We start from the raw sequence: 21,753 nt of genomic DNA on the forward strand, positions 1-21,753 counted from the left end.
CTGGCCACGCCCCCGGCCACGCCCCGCGCACCTGCGCACAGGTGCGTCTCACAGGCTGGCGTGGGCGCGGCGGGAGCCGTTTCCGGCCGAGGGTGAGAACCCGAGGGAACCGCCCCTCCCCTCCCCTCCCAGAGGACGCGACCTGGGATCGCCGCCAGCAGCCGGGGGTGGGGCGGTGGGCGGGGACTTGGAGGTGGTGGGCGGGGCCAGAGCGAAAAGGAGGCGGGGCTGCGGGGGCAGAACTAGGGGGCGGGGGAGACTGGGCGGCGGCACGGACCACTCACTCGCAGCTCCGTGGCAGGGTTTGGTGCAGGGCGGAGCTAGTTTGAGCAGGGTGGAGGGCGGTGCAGGCGCCCCCTCCCCGAGAGGCGAACCCGGCCGGAGGTGGGCGGGGCCAGCGAGGCTACTTGCACCGAGGAGGCGTGGCCAGGCCGAATCTTTCGTTTCTGGGGGCGTGGCCAGGCGGAACTCCCTCTCGCTTCTGGGGGGCGTGGCCAGGCGGATCTTTCGTTTCTAGGGGCGTGGCCAAGCCGTTTGAACCTCTCGCTTCTGAGGCATGGCCAGGCCGAACCTGAGAGGGTTCTGGGGGCGTGGCCAGGTCAAATTCACTCTCGCTTCTGAGGGCGTGGCCAGGCCGAACCTCTTGCTCCTGGGGGCGTGGCCAGGCCTAATCTCTCGCTTCTGGGGCGTGACCAGGATGAACTTTTGGCTTCAGGGCCGTGGCCAAGCCGAACCTCGCGCTTCTGGGGGCGTTGCCAGGCGTAATCTCTCGCTTCAGGGGCGTGGCCAGGCCGACTTTCTTTTTTCTGGGGGCGTGGCCAGGCCGAACCTCTCCCTTCTGGGGGCGTGGCCAGGCCTAATCTCTCGCTTCTGGGGGCGTGACCATGCCTAATCTCTGGCTCCTGGGGGCGTGGGCATGCCTAATTTGTCGCTCCTGGGGGCGTGGCCAGATCGAGCCTCTCGTTGCTGGTGGGCGTGGCCAGATCCCGGGGCGGGGACCGCGCGGCCGCTCACCTCGGCGGGGGCGTGCCCGGGGCGGGGCTGGCGCAGCGCCCCGACTCCTCTCCCCCGGCCGGTGTGCGAGTGCGTGTGGCTCGCTCCGGCCGCAGGTCCCACGGCTGCGGCTGGCCCCGGGCGCAGGCGGTTCCGCGGCTCGCTCGCCCCGTCCGGCCCCTCCATGGCGGCGCCCCTGTCTCCCGGCGAGTGCGGCTACATCCGCACCGTCCTGGGCCAGCAGATCCTGGGGCAGCTGGACAGCTCCAGCCTGGCGCTGCCGTCCGACACCAAGCTGAAGCTCGCGGGCAGCAGCGGGCGCGGCGGCCAGGCGGCCAAGACCTTGCGGGTGCAGGAGCAGGTGCAGCAGACGCTGGCCCGGCGCGGCCGCAGCTTCGGGGGCGGCGGTGAGTGAGCCCCGCACCTGTTGCAAGGTCGAACCGGCTGGGGCGGGGGGGGGATCCCCGGGGTGCCCGGGCTCTGCTGCAGCGCGCACCTGCGCGCCCAGGTGCCCAGCTGGCCCGCCCAGGTGCCCTGCACGCGAGACCCCACCTGGACTCCGGGTGCTTGCACGCCCGACTTCGGGGATCCGCGCCCCTCGCTTTTGTTGTTGCTTTCTTCTCCCTGGACTGTCCGGTTCTGAAACGAAACCCGAAGGCCCGGCGCCCCCGGGCACCCGCGCGGGACGGTGGCATTTTGCCAGCTAGCTAGCTGCCTTGGGGCGTCCCAGCCCCAGCCCCAGCTACGGGGCGGTTGGTCCGGGAAGTAAGAGCGAGCCGGGCTGGGGCGGGGTGGAGTGGGGTGCGGTGGGGGGAAGGGGGCCTGGATCTGAGCCCGGCGCCGCGCCCCACCCCGGCCCCCCTCAAATTAAAGGTGCTGGAGCTGAGCCCCAGAAAGTAGAAGGCGGTGCACTAAAGTAATTGCAAGTCCCTGGCAGGGGAGTGCGGCCCGGCCTCTCATTTTCTCCCCTGTCAGAAGACCATCGCCATAGCCACCGAGTGAGTGTCTGCTTCTTGCAGGCAGGCGACTGAGGGCAGCTCTCATTGTCCTGGTGAGGTGTGTCTCTGGGAAGTGCACAGGGTCCTCCAAAAAGAGCAAACAGATTCCTGATGCCCAGTACCAGCACGATACAGCTTTGTCCCATGCTGTCTGGAAGTAACTGGGAAACACCCTAGCCTAGACAGGGGTCACGTAGGGGTTCAGGTTGAAGGTCATAGTGGGCCCAACAGTACCAGAGCTGGGCTCTTGCAGCTCTTGGGGGCATCCACTGTTTGCAGAGAAGGACTCCAAGGCCTGGCCAGGCTCTGTTACCATTATCCACTTGCTTTGGAATGTGCCTGGCTCTGTCATCATTACCCACATGCCAAGGGCCCTACCAGCTTGTCCCCATTACCCATGTGCTGTCAGGTGTGCCAGGAACTCAGCTCAATGGGCTTTCTCCTGTTCACCTTTAAAAGAATCAGAGGCGGGGCTGGAGAGATAGCATGGAGGTAGGGTGTTTGCCTTGCATGCAGAAGGATGGTGGTTCGAATCCTGGCATCCCATATGGTCCCCCAAGCCTGCCAGGAGCGATTTCTGAGCGTAGAGCCACGAGTAACCCCTGAGCGCTGCCGGGTGTGACCCAAAAACCAAAAAACAAAAAAAAGAATCAGGCTCTTCAGAGAGAGAGTAGACAGGGGTGCTTCACCTGCCCTGATCCTGAAATGACTTCACCTGTTCCATCCTTGAAGCAGCTGAGGGCAGCTGGGTCCAACCTTGACCTCCATATAAACTCACTGCCTCCCCCCAGGACAGCAGGTTCTCTAGGTCTTCTCTCTCTCCTCTGAGATCTACAAGCCGAGCATGTGAGGAGGAGCCGGCTCTTGGCACGGAAACTCCCTATCTGAGTGCCTATCAGGTGGGGCACAACATGCTACCTTTTGGGGCTTCGTCTCAAGCCCTCACTTGATCTGCCTTCCCCCAGGCGTTGTGTAAAAGCCTGCAGTGGCCTGGGCCGTGCATGTCTCTCCCACAGCCCTACACAGGTGCAGAACCAAACCTGGGTCTGGCTGGCTTCAGAGCAAGGTATTTGGGTATGCAGGAGGATGTGTCGGAAAAGGCCAGGAGAGAGCTGGCTGCTCAGAGTGTGCGTGGTGAGTTGGCTTTATGCACAAATCAGGGTCTCTGACAGTCCCAAGGTCTCAGGGAGAGGCAGAAGAAGATTGGGGCGGGGGGTGTTTCAGGGTGGTGGTACAAAGGGCTCCTCAGGTGAGAAAAATATGAAATATTCTGATGCACCAGCTGCCCACATAAAAGTGCATGTAGCAGGCCTGGAGAGATAGCACAGCGGTGTTTGCCTTGCAAGCAGCCGATCCAGGACCAAAGGTGGTTGGTTCGAATCCCGGTGTCCCATATGGTCCCCCGTGCTTGCCAGGAGCTATTTCTGAGCAGACAGCCAGGAGTAACCCCTGAGCACCGCCGGGTGTGGCCCAAAAACCAAAAAAAAAAAAAGTGCATGTAGCATAGATCAGGCAGCTCACCACCGCTGCTTTCAAATTGCAGTTCCCCAGACTCTCAACTTCAAGGGTGGTCTCGTTCCCCACCTGGAAGCGTTCCCAGGGCAGCTGGAATTGGCTGTTTAATTTAAGTTCAGTGAAACAGGTCAGGGAAGACCTGACACCAAAACAGACAAGCATTTGTTGGGAGAGTTCCAGAAAGTCCTGCGCTGCTGATATAGGTGCGTGCATGTGCAGCTATGCATGTATGTTGTGTGCGTGAGTCTATGTATGAATTTGTGAATGTGTCACAAGTGTCTTAGTGTGTGTTTATGCATATGTATAGGGGGGATGCTGGTGTCTTCGCCTGTTCAATGGCTCTTGAATTGTTGGCATATCTGTGCCGGAGAGGCAGCAGATAATCTGCGGTTGGTGTAGATAAATGGGGCTCAGGGCTGATAAATGTTCTGCCTAGCATTACACACACACACACACACACACACACACACACACACACACACCTCCCTGATGTTTGAGTATTGGTGGGAGATTTGCTTTGTAAATCACTCTGACTTGAGTTGTTCATTTAAACTGCGCTGTCAGTCTGGGGCCTAGGAGTGATAATGCCTCGCTCAGAGTTGTAGAAACTTGCAAACATCCCTTTACCGAGGCATCAGAGAAGGCTCATTGGAGCCTCCGTTCATGCCACTGCATCGAAAGCCTCCTGTGTGTCTGACACTCTGACACAGCTTCCCCAGTACCACTACAGAAATCTGATTTAAAATTGTTACCCATAAAAATCTCAAAACACACAGAAGGAAATCCTAATCAAAAGTGTAGCTTCCCTGGAAATATGCCATTCACTTCCACAGTGTCCTGGGCCCACCTGTTTGACCCTCCATAGTGAGAGAGGAGAATGTTCTGAGTGAGAAGGGCACAGAGTGTGAAAAGGCCATTTTGTGTGGAGGTGTTAGACAGTGTCCAAAGCCCAAGAGGAGCATGAGTCTATCTGAAAGGAATGTCAGGAATGCAGTGATTGGGGCACTAAGTCATTCTCAAAGTAGGTAGGATGTAGGGAGGTGTGGTTCTGTGGACTAGTGGAGGGGCTGGGGGACAGAATGCCAGTGTAGTCTGTCCCAGGTAGGCCGCCACGTACAGGTACATGGGGAGTTTATGGATTGCAGGGAGAATAAAGTGTGTGCATGTGTGTATATCTCTGCGTGTGTGCACCCCGTGCCTTAAGAAAATCTCTGATGACAGTCAAAGGGAAAAGAATGTTGACACAATAGCCATCACAAAAGACCCTCCTCTGCCGCCGATGAGGGGGGAGGCACCTCTGAGCCTCACTCTGTGGAGTGTCTAACTGAGCTGTCAACAGGCCTAGGCCTGCTCTGGCAGCTGTTATCTGTGCCCTTTGCCCTGGTCCCTGTCACGGGACAGGGCCACTCTCACTGGAGGTACATGCTGTCACTGTGCCTTGTTTCCTCAGTGCTGCTCTGCTTATCAGCGTTGGCAGTTTCCTCATAGGTCCTCTCAGGAGGCCAACCATCTTCACCCTCACATCAAATTAACATTGTTTGCTTTCTCTTCTTTTCTTTTTAACTCACCATGAAATTGCAAAGTTATTTCTGATTGGGTTTCAGGCAGATTGCTTCAACACCAATCCCTTTACCATTGCCTCCTTCCCTCTACCAATGCCCATCAGTCATCAGTCTGTATCTAGAGAGATGCTTAAGTTACACACACACACACACACACACACACACACACACACACACATGTTTTTGCTCTGTGGTTTACAGTACTGTTGTTGACAGGGTTTTATATATAATACTGTACCTCCTCCTTTCCACATCTCCTCTTCCTCCCTATTGAACTCTTCCCTTCAACATAAACATTGCTCCCTTCCTGTCCTCCCCAGTACCCTCAAGCGGCATGGTTTCTACTAAAAACTAGTCCTTATGGTTTGGGGTTTTTTTTTTTGGCAGGGGGAAGGTTACACTTAGTGGTGTTCAAGTGTTACTCCTGGTTTTGCTCAGAAATTGCTCCTGACAGGTTCAGGGACCATATGGGATGCTGGGGATTGAACCTGGGTTCATCTGGGTTGGCCGCATACAAGGCCTACCACTGTGCTATCACTCCAGATAGGATCCAAATCCCATTGTGTTTTTTGTTTCCATTGTCTTTGGGTATTCATCATTCCACCATTATATTTCTTTATATCCCGCATATGAGAGACATGATTCTGTGTCTTCTCTCTCTCTGATTAACTTCACTCAGTATGATACTTATTCTTCAGGTCCCTCCGTGTGGCAGCAAATTGAAATGACTTTATCTTTTCTTATGGCTGAGTAATATTTCCTTGTTTATATGTTTCTTTATCTAGTTATCTATTCTTGGACACTTGGGTTGTTTTCGGATTTGGGCTATTGTGGGTAGTACTGTAAGGAACATAGGGGTGTAAATGTCTTACCTCCATTCTTGTTTTTGTTCCTGTGATATAGTCCAACAGGTAGAGTTGCTGAGTCAAATGGAAGCTCAATTCCTAGATTTTTTTTATTTTATAATATCTTTATTTAAGCACCATGATGACAAACATGTTTGTAGTTGGGTTTCAGTTATAAAAAAACAAAAACAAAAACACCCTCTTCACCAGGGATATGTCCTAGGAATACAAAAATGCCTTCTGCACACCTATATTCATTGTAGCATTATTTACAATAGCAAGAATCTGGAAAAAACTCAGATGCCCAACAACAAAAAGTGGCAAAGAAATTGTGATACATATACACAATGGAATACTATGCAGCTGTTAGGAAAAATGAAGTCATTAAATTTTCCTATGTATAGATGGACATGCAAACTATTATGTTGAGTGAAATAAGTCAGAGGGAGAGAGATAGACACAGAATAGTCTCACTTATTTGTGGAATTTAAGAAAAATAAAAGACATCATTGTAATAATGCCCAGAGGCAATAGAGATGAGGGCTGGAAGGACCAGCCCATGGTGTGAAGCTTATCACAAAGAGTGGTGAGTTCAGTTAGAGAAACAACCACACTGACAACTATCATGACAATGTAGTGAGTGAGAGAAATAGAATGCCTGTCTCGAATACTGGCAGGGGGTGGGGTAAGAGGGAGATGGGGCACTGGTGGTGGGAAGGTTGCACTGGTGAAGGATTGGTGTTCTTTTTATAACTGAAACCCAATCAATTCCTATATTCTTTTTTTTTTTAGGAATGTCCATATTGTTTTCAAGAAAGGTGGGACCACTTGATACTCTCACCAGCAGTGATTGAGAATCCCTTTTTCCCTGCATCTGCACAAGTACAATGAGATGATATCTCGTTGCTTTGATTTGCATCTCCCTGTTGATTCATGATGCGAAGCATTTTCTTTTCCCCGTGCCTTTTGGCCATTTGTACATTTCTTCTTTAAGGAAGTTTCTGGTTATCTCTTCTCTCCATTTTTTGATGGTGTTGGAATTCTTTTATTTCTTTATTTAAATATGGCGGTTTACTTGGCTGTCATAATAATACATTTGTTTTTGCCATTCCATGTTCCAACACCAAGCCCACCACTAGTGTAAAATTCCCTTTACCATTGTCCCCAGATTCCCCACCCATCCCTAAGTCTGCCCTTTGGTAGATATGAAATGACTTATTTTATATTGCTTGTTTACAACTAAGTGGTAATAAAGTTATCCCAAAAAACTTCAGCAAAAGAAATTTTGTGAAAATTATTACATCTCATAGTGTGGTCATTAAGTCATTGTCTGAAGGTTTACTAAGATGTTTGTTTCTAGTTGATTGATCATTCTGTTATTGGTTTTGTTTGTGACTTTTATGCTACTTTGACATCTTATTTGGTGTGTTCCCACTGGGGTGTCAATATTGAAAAATATGGATGTGTTTGCACAGTTGCATATGCAGCCATATGGTCTAAAGAACTCTAAGTTCTGTGACCGATATGGCAACAGATGTAGGGTATGGTGATGACTGCCGGGGTTCCCAGAAGTACTAAAAGGCTGGGTGAAAGTGTCTATACTAACTTCCACAAAGTCCTGGAAATCTCAGCCAAAATACAGGCACACCCTAGAGTTCTGGTCAGTTAGGCCTCTTCAGAGATCAATGAATTTGGGTCATTGGCATAGCGATTATGGGTTGTGGATGCCAACTGCTGAGGCTTCAACAGGGCAGGGACTTACCAACCCTTTCTTCCGAGAATACCCCAATTTTCCAGGGCTGCAGAGTCGGTAGTTAGCAGGGCTGTGGAGCCAGTAGACAAATGATTCGATTCTGACTCCAAGTCTTCACATATTTTTGTGACTCCAACTCCAAGGACCCAAAATTTCTCCAACTTTGACTCATCGACTTCGACTCCACAGACCTACAATTTTTAGCTGTGAAGCTGATGTACCCTTGATTTTTCAAAGCTTGGTTTACATCTCTTTCAAAAATAAAATGATTTTATGGATCGGGCCGATGCACAGATATGGCAGTAACTGTAACTGTAGGACATGGTTGGATTTTTTTTTCCTTATAAAATGCTACCAGTGCCCTACATGTCTTTGATATTAACCTCTTATCAGATGAGTGTTGAGAAAACAATTTCTCCCATCCCATAGGCTGTCTTTGTATTCTGGTCATTGTTTCCTTTGAGGTGCAGAAGCTTCTTCGCGTGAAGAAAAGTTTAGTTTGTAATAGAGTTAATAACATTTAAGACAATAAATCTGATACTATAAATGCTTCTTAAGTAATGCATGAAATAATATTGAACAGTGGTTCAAATACGTACCACAATTTTGATTTAGCAACTTATCACACCGGCAGCGCTCAGGGATTACTCCTGGCTCTATACTCAGAAATCGTTCCTGGAAGGCACAGGGGACTATATGGGATGTTGGATGGAACCACCATCCTTCTGCATGCAAGGCAAATGCCTTACCTCCATGCTATCTCTCCGGCCCCATTTTATGATATTTTAAACAAGGGAAATAACTGGAAAATAAATAAGTGCTTTCTGTTGGCTACAAATAACAAGTACTGGTAGCCTCCCACTAAGTTCCGTGATTTATATTTATTATGGAAAGTCTTTAATTCATTTTCATAAGACTTTTGTGCATGGTGTTAAAAAAAAGCTCTGAGTTCTTTTTTTTCCCCCATGTAGTCAACTAGTTTTCCCACCACTTATTGAAGAGACTTTCTTTGCTCCACTTCACATTATTTATATTTACTCCTTTGTCGAAGATTAACTGACCATATACCTAAGGGTCTGTCCTTATACCAGTGCAATGCTGTTTTCATCACTACCACTTTGGAGGATGGGTTTTTGTTTTGGTTTAGTTTTGGTTTTTGGTATTTGGGCCACACCTGGTGATGTTCAGGGGTTACTCCTGGCTATGTGCTCAAAAATCACTTCTGGCTTGGGGGGACCACATGAGATGCCAGGGGATCGAACCGCGGCCCATCCTAGGTCATTCATGTGCAATGCAAATGCCCTGCCACTGCGCCACCGCTCCAGCCCCTGGAATATAGTTTTAAGTTGAGGAAAGTGCTGCATCCCATCTGTTTCCAAGAATTGCTTTAATTACATGGGGAGTTAGGGGAAGTGGTGGTGTTAATTGTTCCATATGAATCTCAGGAGTGACTCATCTGTTTCTTTGAAAAATGTCACAGGTAGGGCCAGAGAGATAGCACAGTGGTAGGGCGTTTGCCTTGCAAGCAGAAGGATGGTGGTTCGAATCCTGGCATCCCATATGGTCCCCCGAGCCTGCCAGGGGTTATTTCTGAGCATAGAGCTAGGAGTAGCCCCTGAGTGATGCCGGGTGTGACCACCCCCCCAAAAAAAAAGTCACAGGTATCTTTATAGACCTTGCCTTGAATATGTAAATGCTTTGAGGAGTATTACTATTTTGATAATATCAATCCTCCCAATCGATGAATTGGCAGTGTATATCCATTTCCTTTTATCTTCTTTTATTTCTTAAAGTAGTACTTTTATGTACTTTTCTTTGTATAGTTGTTTCATCTCTTTAGTTAAGCTAATTTTTTTTTTTTTTTTTTTTTTTTTTTTTTTTTTTTTTTGGTTTTTGGGTCACACCTGGCAGTGCTCAGGGGTTATTCCTGGCTCCAGGCTCAGAAATTGCTCCTGGCAGGCACAGGGGACCATATGGGGCGCCGGGATTCGAACCGATGACCTCCTGCATGAAAGGCAAACGCCTTACCTCCATGCTATCTCTCCGACCCCAGTTAAGCTAATTTTTAGATACTAATGCTATCTCTCCGACCCCAGTTAAGCTAATTTTTAGATACTTGATTTTCTGAGGTACAATTGTGAATTAGACTGTTTTTTTTAATATCTCTCTTCTCTTTCATTATTTGCATACAAAAAAACATGAATTTTTTTCATATTAATTTTGTAGCCTGTCACTTTGCCATACAAATTTATTGTTTCTAGAAGCTTTTTCAGTAGAGTTTATAAAATTTTCTAAACATAATATCATCTATAAATAATGAGAGCTTGACTTTTTCATTTTCTATCTGGATGCCCTTTATTATCGTTTTCTTTCCCAAGTTCTATAGCAACTACTTCCAGTATTATATTGAATAGAAATGGTGATTGTGAGCAAGTTTGTCTTGTGCCTGATCTTAGAAGGAAAGCTTTAGCTTTTCCTCATTGAGTATAATATTTTCTGTGGGCTTTATGGTAAATGTCTTTGACTATATTGAGGAAAGTTCCTTCAATTTTCATCTTGTTAAAGTGTTTTTGTCATGAATGGGTGCTGAACCTTGTCAAATGCTTTCTCTGAATCTATTTATATGATCATATGATTTTTTTTCTTTTGTTGATGTGGTATCTTACATTGATTGATTTGCATATGTTCAACCATCCTTACATCCCTGGGATGAAAGCAATTTGGTCATGATGTATGATCTTTTTGATGAGTTGTTGGATTCTGTTTGCTAGTATTTTGTTGAGGGTCTTTGTATCTGTGTTCATCAGGAATATCAGCCTGTAATTCATTCATTCTTTCTTTCTTTCTTTCTTTCTTTCTTTCTTTCTTTCTTTCTTTCTTTCTTTCTTTCTTTCTTTCTTTCTTTCTTTCTTTCTTTCTCTCTTTCTTTCTTTCTTTCTTTTTTCTTTATCTTTCTTTCTTTTGCTTTCTTTTTACTTTCTTCTTTCCTTCTTCCTTCCTTCCTTCCTTCCTTCCTTTCTTTCCTTCTTCCTTCCTTCCTTCCTTCCTTCCTTCCTTCCTTCCTTCCTTCCTTCCTTCCTTCCTTCCTTCCTTCCTTCCTTCCTTCCTTCCTTTCTTTCTTTCTTTCTTTCTTTCTTTCTTTCTTTCTTTCTTTTTATTTTTTTGGTTTTTGGGTCACACCCGGCATTGCTCAGGGGTTTCTCCTGGCTGCCTGCTCAGAAATAGCTCCTGGCAGACACGGGGGACCATATGGGACACCGGGATTCGAACCAACCACCTTTGGTTCTGGATCAGCTGCTTGCAAGGCAAACACCGCTGTGCTATCTCTCCGGGCCCCCTTTCTTTCTTTCTTTCTTTCTTTCTTTCTTTCTTTCTTTCTTTCTTTCTTTCTTTCTTTCTTTCTTTCTTTCTTTCTTTCTTTCTTTCTTTCCTCTCTCTTTCTCTCTCTCTTTCTTTCTTTCCTTCTTTCTTTCCTTCCTTCCTTCCTTCCTTCCTTCCTTCCTTCCTTCCTTCCTTCCTTCCTTCCTTCCTTCCTTCCTTCCTCATTCCTTCATTTCTTCCTTTCTTTTTGGATTTTGGGCCAAAACCAGTGGTGCTCAGGACTTACTTCTACCTCTGCACCCAGGAATTACTCCTGGTAGTGTTCAGGAGACTATATGGGATGTGAGAGTAAATCTGGGTCAGCCAGGTACAAGTCAAGTGCCCTACCCGCTGTACTATCACTCCAGGGCTTCTTTAAAGGTTGAAAAGAACTCACTAATGAATCCATCTGAGCCTGGGCGGTTTTTTGTTTGTTTGTTTGTTTGTTTGTTTGTTTTGTAGACGTGGTATGTCTATTCAGGTATTCCAGATCTTCTTGGGACAGTCTTGGGAAGCTATAGTAGTCCACAAATTTATTCACTTCTTCTAGGTTCTCTTGTTTTATGGCATAAGGAATCTCATTCACAGTTGTATGATGATTCTTTCTGAGGTATTTGTTTTGATATTCCCCCTTTATCTTCCACTTGGCTTAATAGGTTTCTTCTTTCTTTGAGTCTTGTTAGTGGTTTCTTGATCCTGTTTATGTTTTCTTAGAGAACTAGCTCTTGGTTTTATTGATCTTTTGGATTTGGGGGTGTTCTAGTTCATTAATTGCTGCTCTAAATTTTATTATAATCTTCCTATTGCTTGCTTTGAGCTCCTTTTATTGGTAATTTTCTAGTTTCTTAAGTTGTGTCGTCAAGTTATTTATATGGACCCTTTCTTCATTTCTAATGAACATAGCTATGACTATGTTCATAACTCCAACTTTCCTCTCAATACTACTTTTGCTGTGTCCTATTAGTTCTGTCCTCATTCTCTGTTTCTGAGCCTTTTGATTTCCTCTGTAACCCACTGGTTATTCAGTAATGAGCTATTTAATTTTTAGTTGTTTGAATTGTTTCTCCATTTCTGTTAGTGATTAACTTCTATCTTCGGTGAATCATAGTCTGAGAAGATAGTTGGTATGGTTTCTGTCCTCCTGACTTTGTGGATATATATTTTGTGTACCAGCATGTGGTCTATCTTGGAGAATGTCCTGTGTGAATTAGAAAAGAATATATATTCTATTTTAGGAGTTCACAATCAGCTATGCTCAGGAGTTACCTTTGACTCTGGACTTAGGAATCACTTCCCAGGCTATGGAGAACATATGGGATTCTGGAGATGCTAGAAATCAAACCAGGGTCAGCCACATTTGCAAATCAAATGTCTTATCTGCTGTACTATTGCTCCAGCCCATGTGGATTCTAATTTTGAGAAAATCTGTGTAATATGTAAGCATATATATATATATATACACATACATACATACATACATACATACATACATACATATATAAAACCCCTCTCTTTTATTTTTTCCTTCCAAACAAATATTTTCTTGTTGATCTCTAGTTGATCTATGGATAGGTGATTGAACAATGTTGAAGTCTCTACTGTTGTGTTGGTATTGACATCTTTCTTCAAGTCTATTCGTTGTTTTAAGCATTTTTCTGGCCCCTCATTAGATGCATTTACTTTTAGGAATGTGATTTCTTCCTGAGATACATGTCCCTTGGTCATTACTGATATAAGAAATGACCCTTGCTGTCTTTTACAAATATGTTGAGCCTGAAGTCTATGTTGTCTGATACTAGAATGACCACCCTGGCATTTTTTAGGGAGTTGTTTGCTTGAAGAATTGTCTTCCAACATTTATTTTTAAGTATGTGTTTGTTCTGATTATTCGTAAGTATTTTTTTGCAAGTAGCAGAATATTGAGCTCGCTTTTCTAATTCATCCTGCCACTCTGTGTCTCTTAATTGATGTATTTGGCCAGTTGAGAATATTGTCCTGAAGGGGGGATTTTTTTGGCCATATTTCTGCAGGAGTTTGATGTGTTTGTGGGATTCAAAGTGGCCCCACTTGTCTCAAAGTGGTCCCCTTAGTTCTTGTAAAGATGGTTTTGAATTTATGAAGTTCCTAAATTATTGTTTACCTGTGAAGCAGAGTATTGTTCCTTCAACTCTTAGTGATGGTTTGGCTAGATAATGTATTTTTGATGTGGCATTCTTTCTTTGAGCGTTTTCACTGTATACCACTACTATATTCGGACTTAGAGGGTTTTGTTTACTAAATATGCTGCAGCTCTTAAGGATACTCCTTTGTACATAATTTTCTTCTTTGATCTTGTTCCTTTCAGTATTGTATTTCTATCTTTGTTTTTTGTCATTCTGATTAGGATGTGTCTTGGAATCTTTTAATTTTCTTTCTTTTTTTTTTTTTTTTTTTGCAAAGAAGGTTAAAAGGAAGGAAGAGGGCCCAGAGAGATAGCACAGCGGCATTTGCCTTGCAAGCAGCCCATCCAGGACCAAAGGTGGTTGGTTCGAATCCCGGTGTCCCATATGGTCCCCCGTGCCTGCCAGGAGCTATTTCTGAGCAGACGGCCAGGAGTAACCCCTGAGCACCGCCGGGTATGGCCCAAAAACAAAAACAAAAACAAAAAACAAAAAAGGAAGAAAGAAAGGAAAAATGGAAGGAAGGACAAAAGGAAGGAAGGGAGGGAAGGAAAGAGGGAGGAAGGGAGGAAAAGAGGGAGGGAGGGAAGAGGAAGGGAGATACATAGATAGGTAGAATCTTTTAATTTTAATATCTTTTTTAGCTGGTACCCTTTGAGACTCCAGGATGTGAGTACATGCACTCTCTGGTTCTAAAACCTTCTCAGCAATGTTATCTCTGATTGTTGCTTCTTCATAAGGGTTTTCTTCCTGGCCCTCTGGGCCAGACTCTGATGATTCTTTTGCTGCTTCCTTGAATTCATCCCAATGTTCTTTTGTCAGCTGTTTTTTATTTTGAGGCTTCCCCCCAATTTATTGCTGTTGTCTGGAAGTTTTCTATATCTCATCTTGGAGCTCACTGAATTTTGTCTACTATTACTCTGCAGCTGTGAGTTTTTCATTTTACCTACCAAATTCTTTAGTTCTGTCATTTCTGCTTATAGTTTCCTCATTTCTGCTCTCATCTCCTCATGTTTTATTGACTGTTCCATTCTTTCTTTGAGTTCCTTGGACAGTCTCAACATTTATTCTCTAAAGTCTTTATCTGAGGGGTTATAGAGTTATTACTGATTGGTTATTACTGATTGGCTCTTTAGGACTATTGTCTTCATTCATTAAGCATGGTGGGGGTTCTGTGTTACTTTCTTACTGTGACCTTTGCATTCTGGAGATGTCTGTGTATTGTGCTGTGGCTGAGTGACGAGAACTAAAATGTCTTTGTAGGGCATTGAGAGAGAGAGAAAAATGTACTTGTATTTGTCACAGTGAGCTATAAAAAGGTGAAGAAATGCACGGTCATATGCAGTTCACAGGGGTGTCCTGGTCTAAGGGACAAAATAATGATTTTGAGCCATGAAGAAGGTCCTGAGACCACAATGCCTCTATTTCTTGGGACATGGGTTGGGTGGACAACATTGCTTTTATTTTGAAACTTAAATTCTGCATGTAATCAGCTGAAATTGGTTATCATTTTATTCCTGAAAAGCAATTGTATTCCAAACAGTCATCCTGCGACATGTGAGCAGAAGCCACTGCTCACACCCTGGCCCTGCACCACCAAATGTCCTTGGACAGACTACCAAATAAGGCTCTGCAGCTCACTCCAGGGAGGCATACAGGAATTCCACAGGACTCAGTTCTGACATAGACTCATGCCTAAATCCTCACTCTCACCCACACCTATGCCATCATCTGCCCCTATACCCATATCCACGCCCACACTGACATCAATACCAGTACACTTGCTACCCATACCTACCCCCTCCCTCTCACCCAAGTCCATACCCTCACCAACACCCACACCTACACTAACACCTTCCCCTATTCCTTCCCCTCACTCTCACCTCAACCACACCCTCACCCATATCTTTCGACTTCACTCTCACTGTCATCCATGCCCTCACCCACACCTAAATCTACAGCCTTATACACATTTATAGCCATATCCACACCCTCACCCACACCTTCACTCCACATCCTTGTCTGTACCCTTGTCCACATGACAAGCATAGCTCCGTGGTCAGGCAGTGTCGGGGCTGGATTCTCTGTGTCAGACCATGAAGGCAGCTAGAGGAGCAGGAAACAGTTTGTTCCTACCTTTCCCCCTGGCCTCGCTCCACACTCCACACCAGAGAAACACCAGGTCCCAGCCTCTCCCAGGCATTCCTGGGCCTTTCTGCTGTTATCTCTTCAGCCTACATTCCTAGCCTTTCCAGGGGTGTTTTTTGACTTCTCAGACCCCAGGCCAGCACCCTACCCCCAGCTTATGGGCCCCCAGCACAACTGAGATTCCTGCTCTGGATCCTAGGAAGGACCTTCAGATTCCTGCAAGTGGGGGAGAGTTTGGCCCCAGAAAGACCTGTGGGGGGTTGCTTAAGGGATCACTAAACTAAAGAGAGCTGTAGAAATGCTCTGCTGGTTGTGTTGGTAAAAAAAAAAAAAAAGTCCTGGCTAGCTCTGCTGGGGCTTTCCCGAGCCAGCAGGCTGCAGGAAAGGTCATTGAACATGCAGACTTAGTGTCATTGCTTGGCAGTGCCTATCGCCAAGCTCCAATAACACCTGCCCACGGAGGCCTGTACAGCGCCTGTTCTGTGGCCTTGGGAATGCTCAGAGCATAGGCATGTTGGGATCATAGGCACAACCCTTCTCCGGGAACATCCACATGTGCTTCGGTAGCTGAACAGCTCTCTAGGCCAGGGTCCTCCCTTAAAGGGCTGCTCCAAGGCCTCCCAGGATCTGGAGCCAATGTGTGTGCCAATTGTAGGACTGTGTTTGCACAAGTATGTGGTCATTTTTCTTAGGAAGAAGGAGATGAAAGAAGGGCCCTAAGGGATCAACCTGATTAGACTTCCCCCTGGTCTAGGTTCTGGGCAGGGCCCAACCTGTGCCAAGTACTTTCAAATCCCACTGGAGGTAGTAAAGAAGCTGAGGAAATACTGAAATAGCTGCTGGGAGCTGTGACTACATAACTCAGCAGTCACCCTCCCCTGTGACGGCAGAGCCAGGTGTGTTTGTACAAGACTGAAGAATGGACGTAGGGAGAGAAAAGAAGAGAAAGGGCAGGGAAGAGGAGGAGAAAGAGAATGAGACTGAAGAGGGAAAAGAGAAGGGGAAAAGAGGGGGAAAGGAGGGGAGAGAAGAATGAAAGGAGGAAAAGGATGAGTGAGAGAAGAGGGGGAAAGAGAAAGAGGAGAGGAAGAGAAAAAGGAGGAGAGAGCAGAGGGAAGGAAGGAAAAGTTCACTGGGGGCTTTAATTAGTAATGGGACTCGTGCTTGTACATCTAGGGATGTGTTGGTGATACTACAAGCACTCCTGTGTGGCCATCTGTCTGTCCTCTTCAGAAAAGAATCCCCAAGCCTTCAAATAAGACTCATTCCCTCTGCTCTTCAAGTTCCTCTGAGTATTAAGAAACCTTTCTTTTTTTTGGTTTTTGGACCACACCCAGTGATGCTCAGGGGTTAGTTACTCCTGGCTATGCACTCAGAAAACCTTCCTGGCTTGGAAAAAAAAAAAGAAATCACTCCTGGCTTGGGGGACCATATGGGACACTGGGTGATCAACTGTGGTTTGTCCTAGGCTAGGGCAGGGCATGGAAGGCAGATGCCTTACTGCTTGTACCATCACTCCGACCCCAAGAAACCTTTCTTAACAGCAATTTTTCCTGATAGCTTCTGTAAAGTCTAAACCCAAAAGCTGACAGAAATATTACTATAAAAGAAAATTACAGGGGCGAGAGAGAGAGAGAGAGAGAGAGAGAGAGAGAGAGAGAACAGGTAAATTGCTTGCTTTACATACAACTGGCTCAAGTTCAACTCCAGTACCTCATATGGTCCCCAAGTATCACTGGAGTAACCCCTGAGCAAACATTCAGGAGTAAGCCCTGAGCACTATCAACTATCTCCTTTCCCAAGAAAAAACAGAAGACAATTACAGACTGATATCCTCAATAAGTACCAATGCAGGTGCTTAAAAAATCCTAGCATTGACCCAAACCTGGCAATATGTCACAAGCGGCATATACCACAATCAAGTGGATCCATTCCAGAGATGCAGTATACACAAATCAATTCATATACTATTCCATATCAGTAAAAGGGAGCATAAAAATCACATGATTCTATCAATAAAAGTAGAGAAGGTTTGGACAGAATCCAGCATCCCTTCATGATAAAGAACCTCAAGGAAACAAGGAATGAAGGAAAGTCCCCTCAGACAATATTGACTGAGTGCTGGGAGTGTCCAGGGAGGTGGAGAGGGGAGATGGGAAGGGGGTGCAGTTCTCAAACTGTTAGAACCCCTCCCTTCCTGCCCCACCCTGATAGGGGCCCTTCAGAAAAGGCAGGTGGAAAGCAAACAGAATTGTAGACTGAAAGTAAATCATTTAAATCACTTTGCAATTCAAAAAGACTCATTAGTTTTATCAGACTGTTCACCATGGGAGGAGACTATCCTCATGGTGAAAAAACTCTGTCCTGAGTGTCAGGAGATGGTGTTCAGTCTAAGGCAGTGCTTCTCAAATAGTGGGGCATGCACCCCAGGGGGGACTCGACGCTCTGTAAAGGGGGGCGTGTTTGACTTCAGCAAACACTGTCATAACAAGCTAAGCCCCGTGTTTATGTCTCCATATGTGTCTGGAGCTGAGAGTTGCTGTGTCCTGCTTCAAACTCCCCCTTCGAAAAGCTATGCATTGCAAAACGTGCTCATTGGAGCCATTAATCCAGACATCACCTCTGATTAAAAAAATCAGCTCAAATTATTTTAGATATTTTTGTTTGGCAGGTTCAAGTTTTTCTTAATAAAGATACTATTTGCAGTTGCGCGGGGAGTCGCAAAAAATGTTTTCTCTTCCTAGGGGGGCATGACAGAAAATAATTGAGAAGCACTGGTCTAAAGGAGCAGACAGTTCTCAGTATAAATGATGGTCATTAGTGTAAGGATCCAGTCCTCAGTGCAAGGATACTGTCCTCAGTGTTAGTGGCTGGTTCTCCTCTTGAGGAGATAGTTCTCAAAATGAAGGGACTTTCCTCAGTGTGAGGGGCCAGTCTTGTGTATGAGGAATCAGCTTCAGTGTGAGGAGAGGTTTTCAGTGTAAGGAGATGGTCCTCTATGTAAGAGGCTGGTCCTCAGTGTGAGAAAATGACCTTCCGTTTAAAGAGCCAGTCCTCAATGTGAGACAATGATTCTCAGTGTGAGGACATTGTCCTCAGTGTGAGGGGCTGGTATTCCATTCAAGTAGCTGGTTCTCTATGAGGATCCTCAGAATAATTGGCTATTCCTCCATGTAAAGAGATAGTTCTCCATGTGATGAGCAGGTCCACAGTGTTAAGAGACAGTCCTAGAAAGAAGAGACTTTCCTCAGTGTGAGGGCCCAGTCCTCAGTAGAAGGATATGGTTCGCAATATAAGTGGTTGAGGAGATGACATTCAGTCTAACTGCCTATTCCTGTGTGAAGAGAGATGGTCTTCAGTGTGAAGAAATGACACTCAAGGTGAAGGGATGGTTTTCAATGTGAGGAGACATTCTTCAGTGTAGCTGGCTGGTACTCAGTGTGAAAAGATGGCCCTCAATTGAAAGAGTAAGTCCTCATCGTGAGGGGCTGATCCTCAGTGTGAGATGTTCTGCAGTATAGCTGGCTCTTCTTCGGTGTGAAGAGAGGAGATAGATGTGTGAGGAGGTAGATGATCCTCGGCGTAAGTGACTGGTTCTTGGTATAAGATGTTTCTCGGTGTAACTGGTTGTTCCTCGGTGCAGAGATGCTTTTCACTGGAAGAGATGATCCTCAGTTTGGAGAGTCGGTCCTCAGTGTGAGGAGCTGATTCTGAATACGATGAGATGGTGCTCAGTGTAAAGTGACTCGTTCTCTGTGTGAGGAGATGGTCCTCAATGTGAGAGGGTCATCAGTGTAAGGGGAAGGTCTTCGGTGTGAGATGGTCTTTAGTGTAAGGGCAGGTCCTCAGTATGAGAGGCCGTTTGGGCTGCTGCATTAGTTTGTGTTTGTAGCCCCACAGGTCAGTTTTTGGAGACCACTCCTGGCTCAATGTTTGGAGTTCACTCCTCACTCGGTACTTATGTTCATTCCTGGCTCCATGCTTGGAGTGACTCCTGCCAGTGCTCAGTGAATTGAACCTGAGACTCTGTCAGATAGAGCTTATTCTACCTTTAAATCTATCTTTGGCCCTCAGTTGCTTATAGGAAAGGTGAAAGGATGTAATTAGGGCCCGGAGAGATAGCACAGCGGCGTTTGCCTTGCAAGCAGCCGATCCAGGACCAAAGGTGGTTGGTTCGAATCCCAGTGTCCCATATGGTCCCCCGTGCCTGCCAGCTATTTCTGAGCAGACAGCCGGGAGTAACCCCAGAGCACTGCCGGGTGTGGCCCCCCAAAAAAAAAAAAGAAATGATGTAATTAAACCTTTTAACACAATCTTGATGAACCCCTATAAGCTGGTATGAGGCCCCTGCATCCTCCTGGTCTTGAGCAGGTGACATTCTAGATCAGAGAGGAGGTCAGGGGTCACACCTAGGTGACCAGGATGGAGGGGCCACAGAAGTCCATTTTTCTTCCCTTCCTAAGTGACCTCCTTTTCACCTGGGAGCCACTTCCTTCCTGGCTGCCCCCAGCCCTCACCATACACCATTTGCTGTTTTGTTTTTCCAATATGGAGCCTTCACCCTGTCTTTGTTTGAGGCTCATCTAGCAGTGCTCAGGGGCTACTCCAGGTCTGTGCTCAGGATTTGTTCCTAGTAGTGTTTGGGAACCATGCAGTTCTGGGAATCAAACCCAGGCCACCCAACAGGGCCTCCCTATGAGTTCCCCCTTCCCTGCCAGTCCTGGCAAGGTGAGACTCAGCCTGTCCCACACTGTCCCCCCTACCCTTAGATCAGGGTGTGGTGGGCAGGCTGGGGTCAGCGATGTGTGGAAGGAAGGACAACATTGTTGTGTTGTGACAGGATCGAGGCCAGGTACAAGACAGACCTGCATGATGGTGTTTTGCTCTTAGGTACCCACCCCCAGGAAAATCTGGGAGCCAGTGGTGTAGCTTGGCCTGCCCCTCGCTCTCTAAGAGTGGCTTTCCTTTCCCTGAAAGGAAACAAGTGGATGAGACGTAGCAAGGTTTGGGGCTAAGCCCTTCTGGAGGATGGGGAGGAGAGGGTACAGATGGGAGGAAGGGAGTAGAGAGAGAAGAGGAGCAGAGGGGAGAGGGAGGGGGTAGGCAGGAGAAGGCGAGGGGAGCAGCTGGGAGAGAAGAGTGGAAGGAAGAGGGAAAGGGAGCAGAGGGGAGGGGCGAACAGATGGGAAGGGAGGAGAGCAGAGGGTGAGGTGAGGAGAGCAGAGGGTGGAAGGAAAGCAAGCAGCAGAGAGAGGGAAAGGAACAAATAAATGGGAGGAGAAGAGTGGGGAAGGATCAGAAGGGATTCCTTGGACTCCCAAGCTATCAGCCTCCTAGGGTCCACTGTACTGTCTGGGCTGGGCCCAGGAAAACCTGTACTGTCCTGGGAGAACGTCCCAGCTCAGCCTTCACTCTGAGAAGCTCATAGAGCAGATTCACACACAGAAGGGACCCCTCAGGCCGTCTGCCTGCAGTCTCACCTCCTCCCGTGTCCCTGCAGGGAACCTGCACCGGGCCAGCAGTGTCCCTGAGTACGTTTACAACCTGCACCTGGTGGACAATGAAGATGGAGCCAGCTGGTATGTCCCCAGGCCCAGAGTACATGACACACAGCAGGTGAGGAGGTGGTCACCCCCATACTGTGTGTTCCCAGGGGCCTGTCCCTGGGGAAGTGGGAACGATGGAGAGACCCTGGAGGGGGAGGGCCAAGTAGGTGCCTAAGAGTACAGCAGCCTGAGGTCAGCCAGGTGGCGATGTGGGGTCCTTAGGGTAGATATGAGTGTTCCTGGGGCCGGAGAGATAGCACAGCGGTAAGGCTTTTGCCTTGCATGCTGCCAACCCGAGATGGACCCGGTTCGATTCCCCGCACCCATATGGACCCCCAGCCTGCCAGGGATACTTTTTGAGTGCAGAGCCAGGAGTAACTCCTGAGCACCGCTGGGTGTGGCCCAACAACCAGTCAACCAATTAATCAATAAATAAAGTTTAAAAAGATTTTTTTAAAAAAAGGGGCCAGAGCAGTGGTTCGATCCCTCAGCATCCCATATGGTCCGCCAAGCCAGGAGCAATCTCTGAGTGCATAGCCAGAAGTAACCCCTGAGTGTCACCAGGAGTGGCCCAAATGCAAAACAACAACAAATTTTTTTTAAAAAATGAATGTTCCTGGGGCCAGAGAGATAGCATGGAGGTAAGGCGTTTGCCTTGCATGCAGAAGGACTGTGGTTCAAGTCCCAGCATCCCATATGGTCCCCCCTCTCCCCGTGCCTGCCGGGGGCGAATTCTGAGCGCAGAGCCAGGAGTAACCCTTGAGCGCTGCCAGGTGTGACCCAAAAGCAAAAAAAAAAAAGAGTGTTCCTGGGGTCCCACAATGTGTGAGGGTCTCAGATCGCGTGTGGGACAGCTCATCTCACCACAAATGTT

General features: G+C 47.1%; 1 protein-coding gene across 1 annotated transcript in view; it reads left to right on the forward strand.

The window, feature by feature from the left end:
• The first annotated feature begins 1,154 nt into the window (after nucleotides 1–1,154).
• PKP2 (plakophilin 2) overlaps nucleotides 1,155–21,753 on the forward strand; it is a 50,459-nt gene continuing 29,860 nt past the window's right edge. The window contains exons 1-2 of the mRNA XM_049783885.1: nucleotides 1,155–1,400; nucleotides 20,834–20,949. Coding sequence (XP_049639842.1) covers nucleotides 1,178–1,400; nucleotides 20,834–20,949 — 339 coding nt within the window. The 5' untranslated portion in view covers nucleotides 1,155–1,177. The remainder of the gene's footprint in view (nucleotides 1,401–20,833; nucleotides 20,950–21,753) is intronic.

This window comes from Suncus etruscus, chromosome 11 (assembly GCF_024139225.1).
Source record: "Suncus etruscus isolate mSunEtr1 chromosome 11, mSunEtr1.pri.cur, whole genome shotgun sequence".
NCBI classification, from domain to species: domain Eukaryota; kingdom Metazoa; phylum Chordata; class Mammalia; order Eulipotyphla; family Soricidae; genus Suncus; species Suncus etruscus.